Raw genomic sequence first — 23561 nt, forward strand, 5'->3', positions numbered from 1 at the left:
TGACTTTTAGTTATGAAGTTATGTTCGATCATGTGACGTCTGAAAATCACAAAATGGCGCCTAGATGACGTCAGAGATATGTTGTTGTCATGAAAGTGTTATTGTGGCGAGATATTGTCATGAGATATGTTGACTGAAAATTTCATGTTATTCCGTCATGTCATTGGTGAGATATAGACGACGCAAAATTGTCCAGAAAGAAAGAAGCATAAAAAAAAAAATAAGGGAAGATTTTAGCAAACACAATAGGTGATACGCTGATAGCGTATCACCTATTAAAACAACTTAGAGGAACAGAAGAATTTCTTAACAGTTTATTTTGCTTCATTGTATGCATAACATGCCATATATATGTACCATAAAGTGTTATAATTTATGTGTGACTATACCTGGACTGTGATCATTCCTGTTTTTGCCCCACCCTAAATTTTGTGCATGATTTGCTCCCAAATCTGTTGGAATCATACTTATTTTACAGGTTTGAAAAAGCCACATGATCTACAACAACTGTAGTGATTTATCCCCTTTCTCTTGTGATAAGGGAGAATGTAACAAAGTTCTTGCACTTGGCTCTGCAATGCAACTGCTTCTGTACGAAGTTTCTTCATGTACCTATTGGCCTCGAAAAATTGAGAAAACGATAGTAAATTACAATGCATGTAAATAGAATACGTAAAGTACTTGATTACAAAAGTGGCAACATTTGTAGCTGTATTACATGCAAGGTCTTGAGAGGAAATACCCAAAATTCAAGGTGAAGAATGTTTGTAGTATTTCTGTTCCTACTTTCTGATGTGATCCTTGGTATTGCATGTTCTTTGATTGGTCATGGCAGGCACAGTGGGACCAAGAAGAAACTCAATAATTTCCTCCAATTCCCTGAGGAGCTGGACATGTCCAAACATCTGCCCAGAAGAGGTATCGGTCAGGACCACTTTCTTTCTGGAGATCTATATCTTTAAACTTATTTCCCATGAGAGTTATGTGACAAGAGAATTGGACTAGGTTATGAGAATTTTCATGGACAACGTTACAGTGGCTGAAGTAGGGTACAGAGTAATCATTGAAATCCATGCCATGTTCCCTAATATTTCAAGTCTTAAAATCATACAACCTGCAACATCATATTGCATCTACTTCATTTTCCTCTGTAACTGATCAGTGTGTCTTTTGTCAGGTGAAATAAATTTTTCACATTTGTCTTGTTATTAAGGAGCTGGCATTTCTATGTGTGTGATTATCATATGTCTTGCCAATATAGCACTACTTCTCTTGAACAACATTTTTATTTTACATCCTCTGAGAGTGAAGATTTAAAGTCAAACTTGTATTTGATGAATAGGCAAGTCTCAGATGGATACATTATTTAGCAGAAAACCAAATATAAAGCCACCTATGCATTGCTTAACATTCTCAGAGAAGCAGACAGTCTATGACCTGCAGGCTGTGTTAATACACCGAGGCCCTACTGCCTACTCTGGACACTACATTGCCCACATCCGTAGTCATGGCGACAGTGGGGCGTGGTTCAAGTTTAATGACGAGGAGATCCAGAAGATGGAGGGGAAGAATCTGAAGCTTGGCTCAGAGGATGAGCTTGGTAAGTCGTCAGGAATGAAAGAGAAAGATCGGGTATTTCTATTTATACTTGATGGGATTTTGTATATTGTTTTGGAGCAGTCAGTATATCATATGCTGTCATACCAAAAACTGCAACACTTCATATTGTATAGAAATAGTAGGATAAACAAATGCAATCATGGAATGAACCAACACACAAGCTGCAGTTTCTGAGAATGATTTACAGAATTTTCACAGATTCATATGAGTATACACTTTGACCACTCTTTGTAGATGTTGTATTAATGGTATCTAGGATGATGGTGTAATTATTGATGGAGCTCACCAACTTCCCCATAAAGCTACTTGTCTGCGGTCTGTTCTCTTCTACAGAAAATGCATGAGGCATTTGATATCTGACATGTCATATGTGATATTGTTTATTGTACATACCAAGATACCATTTTGTTCAGCACTTCTGGTTCTTATCGACCTGAAAAAAATCCAGCAGTGCCCGCAAGTTTTGCACTTTTGGCTGCTGTAGATGCTCGGCTTCCGACCCCTCTTGTCAGGGTGCAGGTATCTAGACAACAGATGCCATAAACTACTGTATCATCAATGAGCTCACCCTGTCAGCTAGTGACCACTGATTCACATCTTCCCAATGATACATGATCTGTTTGACAGCCGCAGGTCAGAAGGAGGGGAGACGTCCCAAGGTACCCAAAGGAAGCCATGCGTCAAAGAATGCGTATATGCTGGTCTATACACTCAGACCAGGACCACAGCAAGGTAAGGACATCTAGCTAGCTCCATGATATTACCTTTTTCATCCTCCCCTATTCAAAGCCAAAGACTCATCACAAAAGTCTACACACTGTCCATCCCATGACTATTGACTTATACTTGCCTCAATATCAGTAGATGTTGCAGATGGTGTTTGGATAGAAAATTTCTTTATTGTCCATGATGGTATGTTGTCCAGATGGAGCCTCATGGATCCAATTTAGTATCAGTTATTTCTCTTCTTGTGAAGGAGACACTGTATATTCATTCAGCATGATGAGTCGTATAGGCAGACCTCCCAACCATTTTGATTTTGGAGGAAAGAATCTGAACGTTGACCATTGCTAGCTCTTGTTTCAGTAGGAGTTTCCTATTTTTCTTGGTAATTTTACTATAGGTGTTACTATAATTTTTCACTCCTGTGGGAACTGCTCTTTCTTTCCTACTTTTGACACAAAGCATTTCAGTCAGAAAGGTTAGGAGGTCTGCTGTAGGTGATGGAATATTCATGCAATCTTTGCTTCTGAAACAAGTTGTTGTATAGGGTGTGACATAATCACTTGCATGGTTTTTAGACTTCAGGAGAGCATGAAGTCACTTTAAATCATGAAAACTGTATGCGCCATATATTTCACGAGTCTAAATTTTCATGAATCGGGAATTCCTGACGATTTCGCGAGTGGTTAAATTCGCGATTGTGTAGTCCTGTACTGAACGGAGAAGTGTATACACGTACGTCACATTCACATCAGGATCAGAGTCAATATTTTCGTGTGTCTTTATTTTCGTGAATAGCACCTTACTCGCGAAATTTTCGAAAATAAAATCCTCGCGAAATATTCGGCTTATACAGTTGGTTGGGAAGTACAGAGAGAACAGACAAAATTCATGTTGCTTGTCGCATATTTCTCATGGCATTGATCTCTCCCACATAGAGAATGGTGTGGACCAGCCCAAGTTGGATCTGGGGAGCCTGCCGAGGTACCTGCGGGAGCTCATCAACCGTGACAACGTCCGCTTCGAGGGCTGGCTGGAGGAGATGACAGCCATGCGGACTGAGAGTGTGAATTGTGGGAGATCCACACAGCAGGAGATCAGGAACATTTACCAGCAGATGCCTCCTACGGACGGTGAGCCTAGGACTCCTTCACAGTGACGGCTGCTTCTCTGCTGGCAATATATCGAAACTGACATCTTTTTCACTTGTTCTTTTGAAGTAACTTCATATTAAAGTGGCCTTTTGGAGCAAACTACAATTTTCAATATATGAGAAATATTTACTGGTGAGGAGATTTCACCAAGTTTGCACTTCACTGAGCTAGAGGGGGAAAAAAGACCTCAAATATTTTATATGAGATGTTAAAAAAAAAAATGATTCATCCAGTTATACATAGTTGGATTTCACTAAAACTGACCTTGCATGAAAAAGAAAGAAATAAATAAATGCCATGAATATCTACTCTTTCACAGTATGTTGAAATTACATTTACTGTTCTATCCTGCAGTTATGATAAAACACCCTTTGACGAGTTTTCCTCTGCAGAGAATATTTGTTGTTTACGTTAGAGTCAATATTTTCCTTCCCCTTCTTTGCCTTGTCCGTGGTCAGGGGATGGCTTTGAGTGGATAGCGACAGAGTGGCTGAAGAAATGGCTGAGTGAGGAGAGTCATTCCTCCACAGCCAAGCAGCACTCCATCGACAACACCAGGTTCTGCTGCAGGCACGGCCGGCTGGACCCTGACCAGGTCAAACACCTGAAGAGGATCAGTTCTCAGGCCGTGAGTCTTGGGGTGGTCTGGGCACTGTAAGGGGCTCTCTCTAGACTCATGCAGTGACCGTTAGTGGACTGCATAAGAATGACCACATGTTGATAGTCCTCTTTATGTATTCATAGGTTGTCTCTCTCCTACTCTGCCTGAAGTAATGGATGACATAAACTGTTTAGATACATTTTAACTACCAGCTAGCAAATGAAAGAGGTCCTCTGATGTGCAAATCCATGATAATCCATCTCTCATTCAATGAAGTCCAGTTTAGGCTAACTAGTATACAAATAAATGCACAGGACAGAGTGTGTTGGTGAGAATTGGATAGCGGAGTTTAACTTTGGAACTGCTCAAACCCACAAGCGTAGCAAGTGGGTTTTAGTCTGTTTCCAAAGTTAAACGATAGCATCCAATTCACACTGATTCACGAAATAGAATGAAATTTAACCTTTTTCCCCATCATGCATCCAGTACACATACAACACTATACAAGGCTTAAGCTGTTTTGATTTCAACGGACGCATGGCTCAGTGATGATCAGTAAAAATCAATGCATGATAATTGACCAAAGGGATTGCAGAGATTGTAAAGCCCATATTATAATCTTTGACGACATTCTGCTTTTTCATAATCTAGCAATTTCCTTATCATTTACTCAAAAATCTTACTGAAGTTTTTAATTTCATAAAAATCTTCGTAGCAAGTCAGCATTCAAACTTCTCTCAACCATGACATCATGATCTCATAGGATACTAAACTGTTATGTCATAGCCATTCATTGCCATGGAAACTGATTCAAAACAACCTCATCTGGCCTGTGTGTTTATGCGCACACATGGCTCCAACCCAAGCTATAACAAAAGACTGTGACATCATCATTTTGTTAGTCTATACAGTAGTTCTACGTAGGCAGTATGATTATGAATTCAAATAGACCTGTTTCCTAATTGACTACATATTTCAGGCAAACCTTCTCTTCATGAAGTACGGTGGAGGACCGAGGCTGACCCAGACCAGCCTGTGTCTGACCTGTATCAAGCAGCGGTGTCGTGTCATGCGCATCCAGGCCCAGCTTGCCACCGACCACAAGTTTGTCACAGATGTCACCAAGGTCAAATGTCAAAGGTTAGCTGCCAGATTTGCACCCTTTTACCAGCTTCATCAGACAGTATGGTCAAAAGTCAGATTTTAGTTGCCTGCATATATGTCCTTTCATCAGTTGTCAATTGTCGAAAGTTGGTTGCCTTTATGTATTGTTTCATCAACAAAGTACAATTGATAAAGAGTAGGTAATTTATGTAGACAAAGTACCTCTCTAATTTTTGTTCAGGGAACATCGCAATGTTTTCAGAGATGCTGTACCGTGAAACAATCTTCATGACTTTCTCCATAGTAGTGTGCATGCCAGAATATCAAATCAGTTTATTGATTTCATTTCTTTCTATCTTTTCTTTTTTTTTCTCATATGAGCAGTAGAACAGGTGCTTCATTTGAACACCTCTGGTCTCCTTTTCCTACGAGTAAGAAGAATTTTTCTACTTTATTTTTTTTAACCGATTAGACTCAGTCAATAAGTCTTATAATGTTCTCTGATTTTTGCAACTGTATAAGATAAAATCAGGATCAATGATCAGGGCCCCATTTCATGAAAAGTTGATATGATAGCAACTCTTGCTGGAACGGCAATTGTCATAGTAATGACAAGAATCCAGCTTCCTGATTGGCTGCTGCTATTGGAAGTTGCCGTTCCAGCAAGAGTTGTTATCCTAAACATCTTTTATGAAATGGGACCCAGGTCTTCTTCAAAGCTTTCTGTCAGATTTCTGACCCTGCTTTCCTTTCTTTCCTGGATCTTGTACCACATCACAGTGAGGATGGCTTCTGGGTTGGCAAGGACTCTCTGAGGCAGTGGAAGAGGATGGTTCTAGAGAGGGAAGAGTCTCAGTTTGATGGAGGAGGAGGAGGAGGTGGTGGAGAGGATAGAAAGAACGAAGGAAAGAATGAGACGGACACTGGCAATCATCACTGTGCTGTACAGAATGGGGAGACAGACACAAAAGGTACAAAGTAATGTGCTGGTTTTATAATGTCGTGCTGTGTTGATTTCTTCATCATGCTGTCGTACACGTCAAAAATCTGTATATTGCTGTTGGGGCGACAAACCTCATGTCTCAAAAATGTCAAATGTTCAAGAGAGCGAAAAAACATGGCAGCCAAAGCACTATAATAAATGGGATCACTTTTCTTTTGGCATGCAGTAGTGACTGTATTTTGGGGGTAAGACGGCAAGGATGTGGACAGAACATAACTTATTATCTGACAATTGATCCAAAAAAGTGATTTTTCACCAAAATTTGAGATACATGGTCTTATCAGACAGCAACAAACCTCACTGCTTAAAAAAAATACAGTAAAGGAAAAATAAAAAACAAATGCTGATTGATGGTAATTCAGTAACTGAGAGGGCTAGGATTGAAAAAAAAACAAAAAATGATGTACAGAAACAGAAGGCAGGGCATTAAAGACAAACGGAACAACCTACTCTCTTTTAGTGAATGAAAATAATGAAGCAAGTAATCCTTTTTATGAAACTAAGTTTTCCACTTGGGATGTTGTAACTGTTACTAGGTATTTCCGCAATGATTATCAAAACATTTATGTGTTGTCCTCTCCATTGCAGGATGTATGTAGTGTATCTTATATGTAAAGTTAAAGGGAACGTAAACCCAAAGTGCAATGTGGATTGAGTGAAAGCAGCAACATTGGTAGAACATATCAGTGAAAGTTTGAGGAAAATCAGACAATCGATGCAAAAGTTATGCATTTTTAAAGTTTTGGTGTTGGAACCGCTGGATGAGGAGACTACTAGAGGTTATGACGTATGAGTGGACAACAATATAAAGAAAATATAAAGAAAATTCCACAAGAATTCATTTTTCATGAAAATTACAAATTCCATCAACTTGATACTGACATATGTTAAGGGAAGCAATTATCCCCATTGCTTTCTGAAAGCGGTTAGTCAAGTGCTCTTTCATAATGCTAAAAAAGTGAATTTTTGTTGAATTTTCTTTATATTTTCTTTGAATTGTTGTCCTCTCATACGTCATAACCTCGAGTAGTCTCCTCATCCAGCTGTTCCAACACCAAAATTTAAAAATTCATAACTTTTGCATCGATTGTCCGATTTTCCTCAAACTTTCACTGGTGTGTTCTACTGATGTTGCTGCTTTCACTCAATCCACATTGCTGTTTGGGTTTGGGTTTACGTTCCCTTTAAATGTAACACTGTAACCTGGTTGTTTCATTATGTCATTCCATAAAGGCTTACTGTCACATTTCATCCCAACGTGACATATCAACCCTCCAACATTTACAGCCTTTCTGAAACCATTAAAGATGAGCTGATTATGATATAACACACATTTACTGTAGACACTTGCCCTCGTATACTCAAGACTAGTCTTCAATGAGTTAAGCTTGTGTTCCGTTAGTGTAATGATACAAACATTCCTATCATTTTAAAGCTTTTAAATCCCATTACACTCATGTTTCCTTCACAAATTCACTCTGTGTCCAATTAGATGGTGTAAACCTGAATGAGTCAAACCATGGAGGAAGAGGTGAAGAAGAAGAAGAAGAAGATGACAAACCTCTCATCTTCAACGGAGACTTACTGTGCAGTCATGGTATGTCAATCACAACATGATTGTGACATAGAAAACATACAAACCACTCATCTTCAACAGAGACTAAATGTGCAGTCATGGTATGCCATTCACAACTTGACAGCTAGACAGAAAACATACAAACCTTTCATTTTCAGCAGAGACTTACTGTGCAGTCATGGTATGTCAATTACAACTTGATTGCTACATAGAAAACATAACAAATCTTTCATCTTCAGTGGTAATACTGTGCAGTCATGGTATGTCAATCTCAACTTCACAGCTAGACAGAAAACGTACAAACCTTTCATTTTCAGCAGAGACTTACTTTACAGTAATGGTTTGTCAATCACAACGTGACATTTTCACAGAAAATATACAAACCTTTCATGTTCATTGGAGACTAAATGTGTAATCATTTGATTTTGATTCATATTGAATTATTTTGTGTGTGTGTGTGTGGGCAACAGTTTATCGTCGCTGGGGTGATAAGACCTTGTATCTGCAATTTTGGTGAAAATGAGTTTTTTGGATTAATGGTCAAATAATGGTTTAAGTGATGTCCTATCCAAATCCCAACTGTCTTACTCCAAAAATGAAGCCACCATGGCATGTCAAAGGAAAGGCTATTCCATTCGCCACAGTGCTTTGGCCGCCATGTTTTTTGGCTCTCCTGAACATTTGACATTTTGTAGATACGAGGTCTTATCGCCCCAGCGACGTTATGTAACCTTGCTTCTACAGTGGAGGAGCAAGAAATAGGAAGATTATGATACATGCAAACAAACACTGCGTCTGAAGGATTCTGATCTCGCCACCAAATCACCACATATAAGTGGGAAGTCAAATGTCCTGGATGAACTGGTTTTGTGTATGCTGACAGATGAATAGTGATTCATTTTATTTATCTTTTTTTAAATTAAATCATTGTAATCATTTTGTTCCTCACACTTAGGGAATCTGAGTACTGATGTGGCTTTTAGACGGCTGGTCCCAAAGGCTGTATGGAATGTCCTACGCAAGTACTTTCCTGACTGCGCTGAGTTCCAGGCTCATGTTCAGCCATGTATGCAGTGTCAGGTGAAGATATTCTATAGTTATACTTTTTGTATCATTTCAAATAGAATTATTTTCTATTTATATTTGATCTTCAGATTGTTTAGAAAAATGCTGGCATCAAATCCTGATCAACAAAGGCACAAATGCATGTGTGGAATTCTTTAGTCCATCCATGGAAAATTGACAGCTCTTTGAATAATCATAGCCAGTTGGAACTCCAGCTCTTGAACCTCTCGGACTGTATTCATCACTGCAGGTCTTCATCGTACAATTTGCTTTCCTTCTTTGCCCAAAACTTGTCTGTATCAAATATTTGATTGTGTGTGTGTTTTGTGTCAGGTGAAAATGTTTGATAATGTGTCATTTCAGGTCAACAATATTTGGGGGGAAAAAAAAATTACTGCAAGATGAGCTTGATTCACAGTAATTTTGTTGAGTTATTGTAATTTTAAGGACTAGCTCTTTGCTGTACTTATGAAAACTCCCCCCCCCCCCCCATTTTGTTTCTGCTTGTTTTACTTTGATAATCAGGAGTGGGCAGTGTGCAGCTGATTACATAAATTAAAATTTAGCTTAACTGTAAAATTTGGTCATTTTGATTGTTTATGATCAACATCCATGACAACATAATCTCTCGTTGTTATCATGTATATCTGCTTTGTCATCATTATCATTTTTATCATCATCAGATGGCAGATGCAGAGGATGCTGAGCAGGCACGGAGGAAGTGTGAGTTGGCGACGGAGCAGAAAAGGTCCCTCCCACAACTCTTTCATGGTCGAGGTCGTCCCACGTGGAAGAAAGGGGTAAGTCTCACACATTTGTGCTTCACTCCTTCGCTGAACTGTTTTGTGAGTGTCTGTGTGTGTACGTGTATGTGTTTGTTCGTTTGTTTGTTGTTGGGTTTTTTTTTGGGGGGGGGGGGCAGGGGTTTACAGCAAGAAGGTGATGTCAATAGAGCATGAGGATAAACTATGATAGCAAATGTGTGAGAGTATAAAACTTTCTTTCACAAGCATTGTCATTCAGCATTTATTTGAATAAGTACTTGTTTTTGCCTCTATGAATGTTTAACAATAAGAGAAAACTAAAAATTAGTTACTGATCTGACTGCCTAGAAACTTTGATTCAGGTGTACTTCACTTTCTTCTTCATAGCGCAACTAGGAAGTGTGATGGTTACCCACACATATCCATACTGTAAAGCTACTCTCTGAATGTGTTTGATACAGGAATCAACCGAGGCGTACGTTGTACCACACGCTTTCGTAGAAGCCTGGAGGAGCTTCCTCCGTCATCCGGTCAAGTCTGAAATACTCACTAGTATCAACAATAGCGCTTTCCTCTGTTCACATGGCGGTCTGACATTTGATCCCAGCATGATCACACCGGTGGACGAAACATCGGGGTAAAAGACATAAAGGATTTCTATTCATTTGAGGCATCCAAGCAGTGAAATGCTAATGCATACTTTGTTCACCAACCATTTTGGTTATTTCTAGAATTGGATAGATTACACACAGGCCATACCGAGAATGCCTTTCTTCTGTGAAAATTTGTCGTTTTTCTAGTATCAAACTTTACAAAAACAGAGGGCCACTATACTCTATACATCCCACCCTTAACAGACCTTGGTGCACATGTAATCAACTTGTCAGGAGGGCAAATTAATTTAATTAGTTAATTACCATTTGCAATTACATATAATCCTGTGTAAAATGTGCAAACTTACTGCGTGACCTGAATGACGTTACTGTGTTTGTACAGCACTGCCAATAACTTGTAATCACCAACAGCTGAAAGTTTTCCCTTCTGCAACAAGGAGTTAGACTAATAAAAAATCATCTTAGGAATAAATAATGTGTAAAAGGATGATGATATTGGCCAGCATTGTTAGTTGATACACCGGGCCAGAATTGTTTTGCCCTCTTTAGAACCATATGGCACTCATCTTTGATTTGTACAGTGCAATCCTAGCCTGAGCAATATATTCCAATGTTCCTCTTCAAAAGCAGCCAATATCATGTCAATAATACCTATCCCTTCCTATTACATGGTGGAAAGGAAATCACTACTCTTTATGATTGCAAAAGCTGAGCATTTGTTCAGTGTACATTGTTCTCAAACACTGCGTGCAAAACCAGTCGGCAATAATTTGCAATTAAGTTAATGATATGAATCAATAAGGCGATACTAAATGGGCTTATTTACTTTGTGTGTTCGTATGTGAGATAATGTGCATGTACATGACCTATCAAGTTTACTGTAATAGTGAATTTCAAATCACTGTCCCCTTTCATTTACATGTTAGGCAGATGAAAAGCTCATTCAACCATGATTAAGCTTTGGTGATGTGACATGTTTGCTGTTGTCATGAGAAGTTCTTTACAACCATACAGTTGAAGAGATTTTGATCATAATAATAATAATTAATAATAAGAATTGTTTTGGATATAAACTCCAAATTTTATTGTCCAAGAATGAAAATTCTTTTTGCCCAATTGATCGTGGGCCCGGCAGCCACTGAGCAGCGCCAGATTGACGTTGCTCTAACCTTTTCAACTGTTGAACGGCAAACAAGGTAGCAGCAACTCCCATCTTTTAATGTCTTTTGGTATGACACGGCCGGGGTTTGAACCCACGACCTCCCGATTGTGAGGGCAGCCACTCTACTCACTGAGCCAACACATCGGTGTTGGCTCAGTCATACATGTACATGTACATACATGTACATACTTTTATCTTGGTGTTTTGTATGTGAGATTTAATACCAAGTATATGTACCAATTATTGAGTTCCTGGGAGAAATGAATATGAGTCATAGTGGAGCGCATTGACTGACAGGTGCTATCTGTCTCTACACATACTAGTGTTGCCTTGGTATGGCCTGTGGAGTGGACAGTCCTTAGTACAACCTTCGTTGTTGACCAGCCAATCAGGATATGGAAGGTAGTTGCTGACGGACCATGCTTCATCTCAGAACCAGGTATTCACTGCAATCTTTATTTTCAGTTTGGTCAGAATTACTTCGCTTCCATGGATGAAGTCAGAAGCATTTCGGCGAAATCCTGTAAAAGTGGTTTCTTTCGCGTAAAGAAACTTTCGCGGTTTCCGTCGGTGCCGACTTTTTTGCGTGTGTTTAAATTCGCGGTCGGTAATAATAGCGTTGTAACAAGCGACGAGTTCAAAACATTTTCACGTGATGTTAAATTCACGATTCAACATCAAAGCAGGAAAAGCGCGAAAATAAAACCACCACGAAAGAAACCACTTTTACAGTAATTGATTGCATTGACTACCTGCTCATATATGACGACCTCGTGAATAAAAGTATAATCGGACCTTTTATTGCAACTGATTGACAAATTGCCCTGAATCGACATAAATAAGCACTGAATTAATCAGTGTTCAAATAGTGGTTTTTATTCAGTCTTGATAGACATCATCCTTCATCAAGGAGTGGTCATGTTACATAACAGTGCTTCACAAAGTTTTGCTGGAAGACTGGTAGAGATGTAGTGGAAAGCATGGTTCACATGATGTATCTTCCTGAACTTACTGAAGTGCCACACATTCATCTTGGTAGTGTACCAGGAAGAATGTAGTGCGGCAAGGATGAGGATGGCTATTTGCCCTTATTAACCCAGAAATAACTGTAGCTCTGTAAAATTGTTGAGTGATATTGCATATACTGCTGAAGGAGGGAGAATATTCAAATCTTGGATGACCCTTTGGCTGAATGAGTTCTTCCTGAAGTTGACTCATGTTGCTTCTGAATTTTGAGTTGATGTCCTCTTTTACTCTGGTGTGTAGCAAGTTGTAAGTACATGGACCTTATTGTGTTTGTTATTGTAGCAAGAAGGGGCTTAGTAACCACAGATATTGATTGCTTGGTATCTCGATGTGTGTCACAGAGGTTTGCCAAACGTGCTCCCGAGAGAGGCAAGAAGCGGAGCACGAGGCGAGGTTCATGTACTCTGGAGTCAAGGTGTACATTCGCAAACTTGCCCCAGACTTTGGGGACAGCCCCAAGGCCACGCTCAACCTGTTAACGGAGGCAGCTATCGGAGCCACCAGTGACCAGGAGAACAAAGATCCAGATTTCAATGAGGCGAGTTCTCACTTTCAGTCTTTACATCTTAACGCGCGAGTGCTGTAGGCATTACACTTTGGGGGTTGCCTATCTGTATTTGTCTTGTTCTTGTGTGTCTTTGTGTATACATTTTTGCTATCACAAAATCTAAAAGTTGTGGCTTTTACTTGCATCAAATTTGGTGAGAGAGCTAAATATGACAAAAGGATTTAGGTGATAAGATGTAGGAAAGCTTCCAGGGTTGGTCAAAGGTCAAGTGACTTACGTGAGACATGAGCCTGTCACATTTGTCAGTTTTTTCCTCATCATGGAGAAAATCACCAATGAATTCTTTTGTGCACAATGACAATGGTGCAAATCCCCTGTGAGACCACAATGCATGAGCGCTTTTAAAAAAATCTTTGTTTTTTGAAAGCCGTGTAACCTTTTGCAGAAGCATTTATGCTAGAAATGCAGCACAGCAAAATTGTAGAGAGAATTGCAAGTTCTACTGAGATGTAAATATATTGAGGAATGGAATTGCATATGACGCTTTCAATGTGATGTTGCATATTGTGCTTTATTGATCGGTTTTGCGTTATAGAGGAATATATAGTCATATTAAAGAAGTTGGCAAGCCATTAACTGAGTCAGGCATGCAATGGAGGCACTGGTATTCATGAATATTGTCTTCACCTCCCCGTGATCATTTTGAGCAGGTGTCTGCCAAGAGGCAGAGGATGGAGCTAGATGGTTCAGCCTCATCCAGGAGGAGTACCAGACACCGGAGGGTGAGGGGTGAGAAGGAGATCATTGTCTCCTCCACTAACACCCTCAAGGAACTCAAGATTAAGGTGAGAAGGGATTCCCTCAACCAAGGGTCTCATATCAAACATACCCCTCTCTTGTTGGCCACAGACTACCAGATTTAGGCAAGCAGGGGTGAGCCTGTCAGCATGTTCATTAATTGTCCCCGCCGAACGAGTTCGATCAGGGGACTATGAAACGGGCTCCGTACGTGACAACGGCGTAGCCAGGATTTCATCTTTGGGGGGGCGGTTAGTCTGCGAGGGAGCAAAGCGACCGAGCCCGAGCGAGCGGAGCGAGCGAGGGGGGGAGGGTGTGGGAGGGGGGGTGTGCCCCCTCCCACGGTAAGAACTTTGTGCATTTTGATGTTGCAAATGGTGCAATTTGATGCATGTTTTTGCGCGTTTTATCGACGTGAAACAGTCCCACTTGTTTAAGGTATAGCAGTATATTTGAGTGTAGATTATTATTGAACACTTTGCCTATAAAATGGTATCATTTAAATACACTTCATGTATTAATTCTTCTCACTGAATATCATGAACGTGACTGAACCCGAGCAAGCGGAGCGAGCGAGGGGGGAGGGGAGGGTGTGGGAGGGGGGTGTCCCCCCTCCCACGGTAAGTTTTTTTTTGCATTTTGATGTTGCAAATGGTGCAATTTGATGCATGTTTTTGCGCGTTTTATCGACGTGAAACAGTCCCACTTGTTTAAGGTATAGCAGTATATTTGAGTGTAGATTATTATTGAACAATTTGCCTATAAAATGGTATAATTCAAATATACTTCTTGTATCAATTCTTTTCACTGAATATCATTAATGCGACTGAACCCGAGCGAGCGGAGCGAGCGAGGGGGGAGGGGAGGGTGTGGGAGGGGGGTGTCCCCCCTCCCGCGGTGAGAACTATTTGCATTTTGATGTTGTAAATGGTGCAATTTGATGCATGTTTTTGCACGTTTTATCGACGTGAAACAGTCCCACTTGTTTAAGGTAGCAGTATATTTTGATGTAGATTATTATTGAACAATTTGCCTACAAAATGGTATCATTTAAATGATCTTCTTGTATTGATTCTTTTCACTGAATATCATGAACGCGACTGAACCCGAGTGAGCCGAGCGAGCGAAGGGGGAGGGGAGGGTGTGGGAGGGGGTGTCCCCCCTCCCGCGGTGAGAACTTTTTGCATTTTGATGTCGCAGATGGTGCAATTTGATGCATGTTTTTGCGTGTTTTAACGAGTTGAAACAGTCCCACTTGTTTAAGGTTGCAGTATATTTTAGTGTAGATTACTAGTATTATTGAACAATTTGCCTATAAAATGGTATCATTTAAATAATCTTGTTGTATTAATTCTTACACTGAATATCATGAACGCTGTCTGCAGTTCAGCAATCAAACAGAAAAAGCATGCACACGAGGGTGTAGATAGGGGCATATCCCCTCCCACACGAAGGTAATTTTGCGTTTTCAGACCTGAAATTCAGCGATCTGGTGCAAATTTTTGGTGCAATACTTTTTCATAAGTGTTAAAATCAAGGAATTTAGCTTTTATTCCGAATGTGCACCATCTGTGTGTATGTATAAAGTCTAGTGAGGTAGAGCTTAGGGGAAGGGGGATTCCCCCTCCCGCTCGCGGAGCTTTTGCGTTTTTAGAATTGAAATAAAGCGATCTGGGTATAGCCACAGTCTACTTCTATGCATTGCGGAAGGGGGGGGGGGAGGGGCGGGCGAGAAGGGAGAAGGCGTGGGCGAGTGTTATCTCCACCCTTCCCTTCCGATGGAGCTTTTGCCTTTTTAAGGTTGAAATTGAGATATCTCGTTTACGCATATTTGATGGAATCAACATTATTGGAAAATCACCAAAGAAAAAAAAAAACGGATGGGGGGGGGGGGGGACTGAGGGAGGAAAGGGTCGATTAAAAGGGGAAATTCCCCTTATACATGAGGGAACCTTGAGTTTTCGGAATATAAGTGATAAGTCTTGTGCACTCAGAATTATTCATAGTTTTTTTTTGTGTGTGTAAATCTAAAAAGTGTATTAAGCTAGGGAAAGAGGCACAGAGGGGGAGGGTTTGGGAGGGGACCCCCTCCCAAGCATGAGAGATTTTGCATATTTTGAATTGAAATTCAACGATCTGGTGCACACTTTGAGTGAAATATTAAAAAAAAATATCTTATTTGATGAAAGGTTGCAAAGGAGACCCGCTTCATGTGCATGCATACAGTATACACGCATTTTTTTTTTCGCCTCCCAAATCCCCGGTCCAAATCTTAGGGGGGGCGACCGCCCCCATCGCCCCCCCCGGCTACGCCAGTGGTACGTGTGTGTGTCTGTGCGTCCGTCCGTGCGTCCGTCCGTCCGTGCGTCCGTCCGTGTGTGCGTCCGTGTGTGATCAAAATGTTCAATTTGCTACTTCTCTGTCATTTATGAGCCAATTTTGATTCTGTTTGCTTTATATGATAGCACTACATGGGAGCTTTGAAACTTCTACACAGAATTTCAGTTGTGACCTTGACCTTTGACCTATATTGTACATTTTGCTACAAAATGCTACTCCTTCGCCATTTCTAACCCGATTTCGATTCCGTTTGCTTTATGTGATGGCACTAGGTGAGGGCTTCAAAACTTCTACACAGAATTTTGACCTTTGACTTCTTTGACCTTTGACCTATATTGCACATTTTGCTACAAAATGCTACTCCTTCGCCATTTCTAACCCGATTTCGATTCCATTTGCTTTATGTGATGGCACTAGGTGAGGGCTTCAAAACTTTACACAGAATTTTGACCTTTGCCTTCTTTGACCTTTGACCTTGATTTTTGACCTGTCTTGTACATTGGCTACAAAATGCTACTCCTTCGCCATTTCTAACCCGATTTTGATTTCGTTTGCTTTATGTGATGGCACTAGGTGAGGGCTTCAAAACCTCTACACAGAATTTTGACCTTTGACTTCCTTGACCTTTGACCTTGATTTTTGACCTATATTGCACATTTTGCTACAAAATGCTACTTCCGGCGGGGACATATATTACGCACCGCGTAATTTCTACTTTTCCTTGTTTTCATCTTAGTTTCATTATGATACCTGTACCTTAACCCCACTGGATCGCTATAGACATAATGAATCTTACAATTAGGGATGATTTGAAACAGGTTAAGAGTTAGAACCTATATTGAGAAGATGAATTAATTTTGATTGAATATGTCGATTTCCAGTGATAGGAGACCAAACAGGAATGTGCTATCGTATGCATTGTTGTAAGCTTACCATTATAGTATCATTGATGATGAGATGATCATGTGACATCAAACAATGGACCATGTGACCAGTAATTCATCCTGGCTGTTAAGAGTGTATCATGAAGAAATTAAGTGGGATCCTGAACCCTTTCTCTGCCAATGAGTCAAATGTTCACAAACCACTGGACAGGAAATGAACATGGCACACAAAGGGTTAATATCCATGAGCTTGGTGTTTCTCACACAGACAACCATTTTATGTCCTATTCAAGGGACATAGTGTTTTTACCTCTTGCTAGAGTGATAACATGATTACACACAATGTTGCTGTCCTGAGCTTGAAGGTATGCCTCTTGATTACACAGCAAGCATGCTACCAACTTAGCCTCCTTACTGCTCGCCTCTCTAGCATAATAAGATGATAAATACAGAGAATTATTAAAAACAAGCTTGCATACAGGGCAAAACTGCCTTAAACAAGGTAAATTTGGTGGTCCCAATTTTCCTTTACTGTAGAAGTGGAAATGTTCATGTGAGTAGTTTTTTGCACCTCTTGGATGAGATAAATTTCATATTATCAATTCTGCGGGATCAAAATCTAAATTAATGTTACTCCTAACAAGCAAAATATTCAGATGCTTTCATTTTTGCACAAGTATCTTGTCATGTGAAATGCGCAAAAATTTCCACTTTTACCTCACACTATTTAGTTAGTTTCTTGTTTAATAGGACATTTACAATGAGGTACATATTATAATGGGGTAAAGTTAGCACTCCTGGCAACCCTGTTATAACAAGATTTCCCTTCACTTCATCAGGCTGCCCACACTGAAGCCCTTGATGGATATCAAATGTTGTATTTTTCCACAAAGGTGATGCATGCCTTCAGTGTAGCACCCTTTGACCAGACCCTACTGTACCGGGGGAAGGCCCTGCTAGAAAATGAGGCCACCTTGGGTCACCTTGGCATCACCCCCGAGTCTCTCATCACCCTCGTTGTGGACAGTCCCATCTGTGAGGACCCCCTTGCCATGGATGAAATCGTCCGAGGTGAGACTAAATGATTGATGGCCTGCTGCCAATGGAAACATAATACATTCTCAATATGCATTGAAGTTAAGTTTAGCTACATGTGGCATTATTATCCCATTTTGGAAGTAAACACTATAATGATAGATACATTTTCTTTTTTTTTAATGTGCATTTCTTCTTCATCTACCCTTCCGGTTCAGTTCATATATATGTAAATATTTCTATGTATTTTTTTTTTTACATCTTTTTCACAAAGTCATGAGATTAAGTGATGTCCATCATTACCTCTGCCAAGGGAGGAGGTTATGTTTTCATTACTGTTGGTTTGTTTGTCCATGTGCAAAATAAGTCAAAAAGTTTCAGACGGATTTTGATGCAACTTGCTGGAAAGGTCGAGAATGACACAAGAAACAGATTATTGAATTTTGGTACCAATCTGGAAATTCTTATGGATTTTATGAAGAATGTTCGATATTTTGGCAGGTAGGGTCAATGAACATGGGAGTTCAAGCTGTGCATTTTTGAGGTTTTCATGGGCGCACTAAAGTTCATGCTCTAATTTTTGCAAAGGCGAGGCGCTCCGCGCAGCTGAGGGTTGATGACGTAACAAAAGGCTTCTATACATTGTATTTGGAAATCGGGCGATTTTCAACATGCATCATGTATGGGTGGAAATCAATGATCTCTATACTCTGTGGAAGAACAAGATCATTGGTGGAAATCATAGCTGCTTGGCGGAGGTCTGCGCTCTCAGAGTGCTTCGCTAGTTTAGAAATATTTTGGGTTTTTTACCTAAATTTGATAAGAATGACATGTAATGAATCTGAATTAGTAAGTGGGGTGAAGCCATGTCTGTTGAGATAGCTTTGTGAAAATTTAGCAAGATTTATCAATTGAAATCAGATACTGTAAATGTGGATATTTTCGCGCGACTAATTTTTCGCGCTTTGCCGGGTCAGAAGAGTTTCGTGTGTTTTTAATTCCGCGGAATCTAGACATCACGCACAGGAACATATGGCAAGCAAAAATATTCGCGGGATTTTATTTTCGCGCTAGTTTCTGGTTGCGCGAAATGCGCGAAAATTTCAACACCGCGAAAATTTCCACTTTTACAGTATGTGGGTGTAAATGCTACACACTGAAAGTATCATGTAGTATTGTACATTAGTGCTGACCCAGTACTCTCTTTTGATTTCAGCATCATCAGTTCCAGAGGCAGGGTTCAAAGGTCAGTGTACTTTTCTGCATTTGTTTGTCTGTTGTTTTTTTCATGTGAGTGTTCATTACTTTAGTCTGTAATACAAGTTGTGAGAGTATATTTTGTAAAACATAATAATGTTACTGAGATTCCCGAGTGTGTGTAGTGCACATCAAATCGAGGGATGAGCATAGTCGAATGGCTTGACCAGATTTTGTTGTTTGTTTGTAATGGGGTGGAGAGGGGATTTGTTTCAGGAACTGTTGTGTAGCTTGTCCGAACTACGTCATTATGCACTAACCAGACATCCCTCTTACAGTGTGAGGTTCAAATGCTGACTTAGTTTACAATGTTATCATTGCTAAAATGATTGAAATCCAGAAAAATTCATGGACAAAATAGTTTTTCTTTTGACTTGATTTGGCAGAAGAAAATTTGATGAAAATGTGTGTGTCATTAGTGTGAATCTCTTGAGGCCATGACATGATGACCTCATCTAATTTGCATATGTGGCTGTAACAGATATTTAAATTTTGCAGGGTATTCAAAATTTCTTATCTTCCTTGTGTTTGCCTGTATCAAAATAAAATGAGAGTTCTATTCTGTGCAGATGATTTTATGTTGTTAAATACAATCTCTTTAAATGGGCTGTGAACTTTCATTGTAGTTAAGGATAACTCTCATTGCTGGCATATCTCTGAGCTACCCAGATTATATACTCTCATTGTGTAGAAGTGGCGAGATAATTTTTAATATTTTCATATCTTCTGCTATTGAAAAAATGCATCTGATTGCTTTTTATCGATCATTAACAGGCACTGGTCTTCTGAGCAGCTGACCTTTGACCCACAAGGCTCTACCAGAGTGTGGGAACAGGTGATCAGGGATGTACATGAAACCAGGATACAGTGATTTGAACATATTGAAAGAGAGATAGAGAGATTGATCTATTTTGGACTCTATGTTCATACATCTAAGCATGCAAATAGTTTGCATTTTATGTATCAGCTGAGGATATATTATTCCATTGTATGTCGTTGTGGAAAGCTGCTTTGTTTGTTTTTCTTGCCACTCCTCTGCTGAGATTAGATTCAAACCTATATGTCATGTCGCTAGCATTCCTCCTGACAGGAAGATGAGCTGTGAGACCCATCCCTGTCAGATTCCAGATGGTGTTGAAGGGCATCAAAACCGGATAGCTCTTGCCCACTCCATCACATCCTGGAAGTCAGGTCCATAGCAAAGCAACTCGATCCAACCTTCCAAAATGAGATGCTGCATAAACACAAACATGTAACATCAGCAGCCAGAGCAAAAATACTAGTCACAGCAGCAATTGTGAAATGACTAAGTCATACAGAGAAAGTGGAGAAATGCCAATCACTAAAGAAGTAATTCTTTATTTTCTGCATATTTCAGCCATAGTAGGGTAGCAATGTGGGAAGCATGCAACAGACTGGATTAAAAACTTGTGTCAGATAATCAGATTAGATCATCGTGATATTGTGAAAAAAAAAAAATTGAGAATAAAATGCTGAGCAAAGTTTGCATGATTTCATCTCATCATCTTTATAGCGGTTAACTGTGATGTAATTATTATGTGAAGTCGTAGCAGCTACAAGTGACAAAGTCTGTCAGTCATGATAGCATATTTTACAAATCACAAATGGTTATACTGAATGGTGACTTGTGATCTATTCAAACAAGTTGGTATATGTGCAAGCACATTCTTGTTGCAAATTTTCCCATCAGTGCTGTCATGTTAACAGTAATTATGTTTTCTTGAACATAGCTGAAAGTTTCTGATATGGAGTGCTTGCTTGCCTGTGTGAAGCAGAAACTCTTAAACAACAGATGTAAAGCAGTTGTATGGACTGATTTGTAGTCATTTTGTGTCACAGTGATCGTAGTCACCATAGCAACAACTGAAATGCGTACCATTAAAGCAAACATATCTTGCTTCTGCCATGCTAACTGCAACAACAGTACATCTCAATGGAAGGAATTCATAATTGAAGTCGAGGTTTCAGCACAAGGCCATTTCTATCCCCACTTTGCTGAACATAGACAAGAGTTGTCTGTCGATTACAATCACAATCTTCAGAGGTAGCACAGGGAATTTCTAGAAATGTCTTTATTTCAATGAACTGGTGTCAAAATGTCTCTACAGGTAATGACTAGGCAGGTGAACACATTATTATGTGTGAGTTTGTCATTGGACTGACTTTTTTGTCATTCCACGACATTTAGGAGCTGTGCCAAGATATCTATGCTTCAAACCGCCTAAACTCTCCTACATGCTTTACTTTTGCCTGTCATTTTGTTTCCTGGTGCATGTATCTTTTTTTTTCCAATTGTGTTTGATTCATGTTGCTCAACCTTGTTTTCTCATACAATTTCTTGCCTTTTCTAATTTTGTGGCTGAGCATTCACAAGGAAAATGCTGATCGTTTGTCAGTTTTCCCAGTGTATTTTTGTTATTCATATGAATTGTAATACTTATGCATTCAAGCATAGCACAAAAATGCCAAAGTACACAAAAAGAAAATACTATATGCTAACCCTGTGACTAGAAGTAAGAAATTTCTCGGTTGGGGAATTTTTGTTTGACATTTACATGAAGCCATGACCTAATTTGAGTTTGAACTACTTCAGAAATATTGATACTTTATCTCAGCTTCATCTTGTTCCGTTGATGGTCCAGAATATATTCATATCATTGTTGAAATCCTTTTATATGTTCCTAACATAACACTCCATAATTCTGAAGTCGTAAGAGATTGTAATGTCACATTAAGATTGTGCATGGGGATGCTACCCATGCAGTCACTGGATAAAGTATCTTAATTCAATGCCAAAGAGAACCTCTTTGGTGCTGTGCAAGGCCTATGGAGATTTCAGAACCTTGAGAGGGAAGGGGTTAAACCCTTCCTGTGCCAGGGACTTTGGACAGTGCGTACAATTCTATTTGGGTTTATTGTGCCAATCGTCACTCAGAGCTCACTAAGGGTTAAGACTCCACCTGGTGTCATCATGCAGGTCTCACCATCGGATCACACTCAACAGTATTATGCTGTCTTTCCATGCGAGAATGCTCTGACTGCTTTGTCTGCCTACTGATCAAAAAAAAAAAAAAAAGTTCCTCCTATTTTTCAGTGAGGTCATCTGTGTGTGTGCCCTATTACTTTCAAAGTCATGTCACTGTAAAGAGGTGTTTTCCTCCTTTCTTTCTCTCATTCATTCATTCATTCATTCATTCATTCATTCATTCATTCATTCATTCATTCATTCATTCTTTCTTTCTCGTTGTGTTTGTATCATCCATGAATATTTTGATTAGCCCATTTGTATGTCACCTAAATGCCCACGATTTCATGGTTGTCGGTCAATAAAAATGCAGTTATGTGTTGCTTGAAGGTCCTCTGAAAATCCAGTTGTTCAAAAGGAGTAAATTAATGTATTTTGAATAGAGAGACACTGCATGCTGTAAAGAAGTAAAAGTAGCATGGTGACTCTGTTAGTCTTATGCAGTGAAGTTGATCATGTAATTATGCAAAGGGTTTTGACACTAAATGCAACAAAGTTTATTTGAGTACCCATCACTCTGGTGTTGGATAAAAGTTTTCCTAATTCACTTCATGCCTGAAAAACATTCCACCGTCCAAACCTCAGTGCTGAAATATATCCATCATGTATTACATGTTATGGCTTTAAAGGCAGTGAACCTTTTAAGTTTCACCAAAGTTTTTTGCTCATTGTACCTCCTTTTCCTGTCTGCTCAATTACTTTTTATGTGAAAAGTAAACATTTGTAACAAAGAGCCAAGTTTAATCACTACATCATAGGAAACAATAAGCAGAAGAAATGATTCAATGTGAGTGAAACGTTTACGACTTCAGGATTGAATTGTAAATTGTCTGCATTGTGAAACTGTACAGTCACACTGTGTCTTTCATTTTTGCAGCACGCGCAGTTTCTGTTTCGAGACGTACACTGTAATGCGTGATTATGTTATATACTATAATATATTACAGCACACACTAATCATCTTGAAACACACTGAAACCTACTTGCTATCTTTCCTGACTTTGATTCTGTTCTAACTCCGGTTGCTATGTCTGAAGTAAAGTTGTAATGGGAAGCCTTGCAAATGTAATAGTTCTCCGCACTGCCAGCAAGTTTTGTTCTCCTTCAGTAGTGTGAAGTCCAGTTTGATTCAGTGTGTAGTCATGGTTATCAATTAAAATTAAGATGTAGACTGAGAAATCACACAATGCATTGTGTTGACATTTGGGTTTGTATATGATGGTCTATGATAGTGTTAATGTCAGTGTCACCATTATTCAACCTGATCCAAGCTGGGGATGG

At 39.5% G+C, this 23561-nt stretch overlaps 1 protein-coding gene across 2 annotated transcripts in view; it reads left to right on the forward strand.

Annotated features, from left to right (window-relative positions):
• Positions 1–20978, forward strand: part of LOC140239237 (ubiquitin carboxyl-terminal hydrolase 48-like) — a 34484-nt gene extending 13506 nt beyond the window's left edge. For both annotated transcript variants that reach the window (XM_072319115.1, XM_072319116.1), the window contains 17 exons: positions 836–918; positions 1418–1600; positions 2248–2352; positions 3282–3476; positions 3956–4125; positions 5078–5238; positions 5983–6173; positions 7698–7802; positions 8737–8861; positions 9530–9646; positions 10072–10247; positions 11710–11825; positions 12754–12950; positions 13631–13765; positions 17836–18013; positions 19194–19223; positions 20009–20978. In XM_072319115.1, coding sequence (XP_072175216.1) covers positions 836–918; positions 1418–1600; positions 2248–2352; positions 3282–3476; positions 3956–4125; positions 5078–5238; positions 5983–6173; positions 7698–7802; positions 8737–8861; positions 9530–9646; positions 10072–10247; positions 11710–11825; positions 12754–12950; positions 13631–13765; positions 17836–18013; positions 19194–19223; positions 20009–20031 — 2290 coding nt within the window. In that variant the 3' untranslated portion in view covers positions 20032–20978. The remainder of the gene's footprint in view (positions 1–835; positions 919–1417; positions 1601–2247; positions 2353–3281; positions 3477–3955; positions 4126–5077; positions 5239–5982; positions 6174–7697; positions 7803–8736; positions 8862–9529; positions 9647–10071; positions 10248–11709; positions 11826–12753; positions 12951–13630; positions 13766–17835; positions 18014–19193; positions 19224–20008) is intronic.
• Positions 20979–23561: the final 2583 nt, after the last annotated feature.

Source organism: Diadema setosum, chromosome 15 (assembly GCF_964275005.1).
Source record: "Diadema setosum chromosome 15, eeDiaSeto1, whole genome shotgun sequence".
NCBI classification, from domain to species: Eukaryota; Metazoa; Echinodermata; class Echinoidea; order Diadematoida; family Diadematidae; genus Diadema; species Diadema setosum.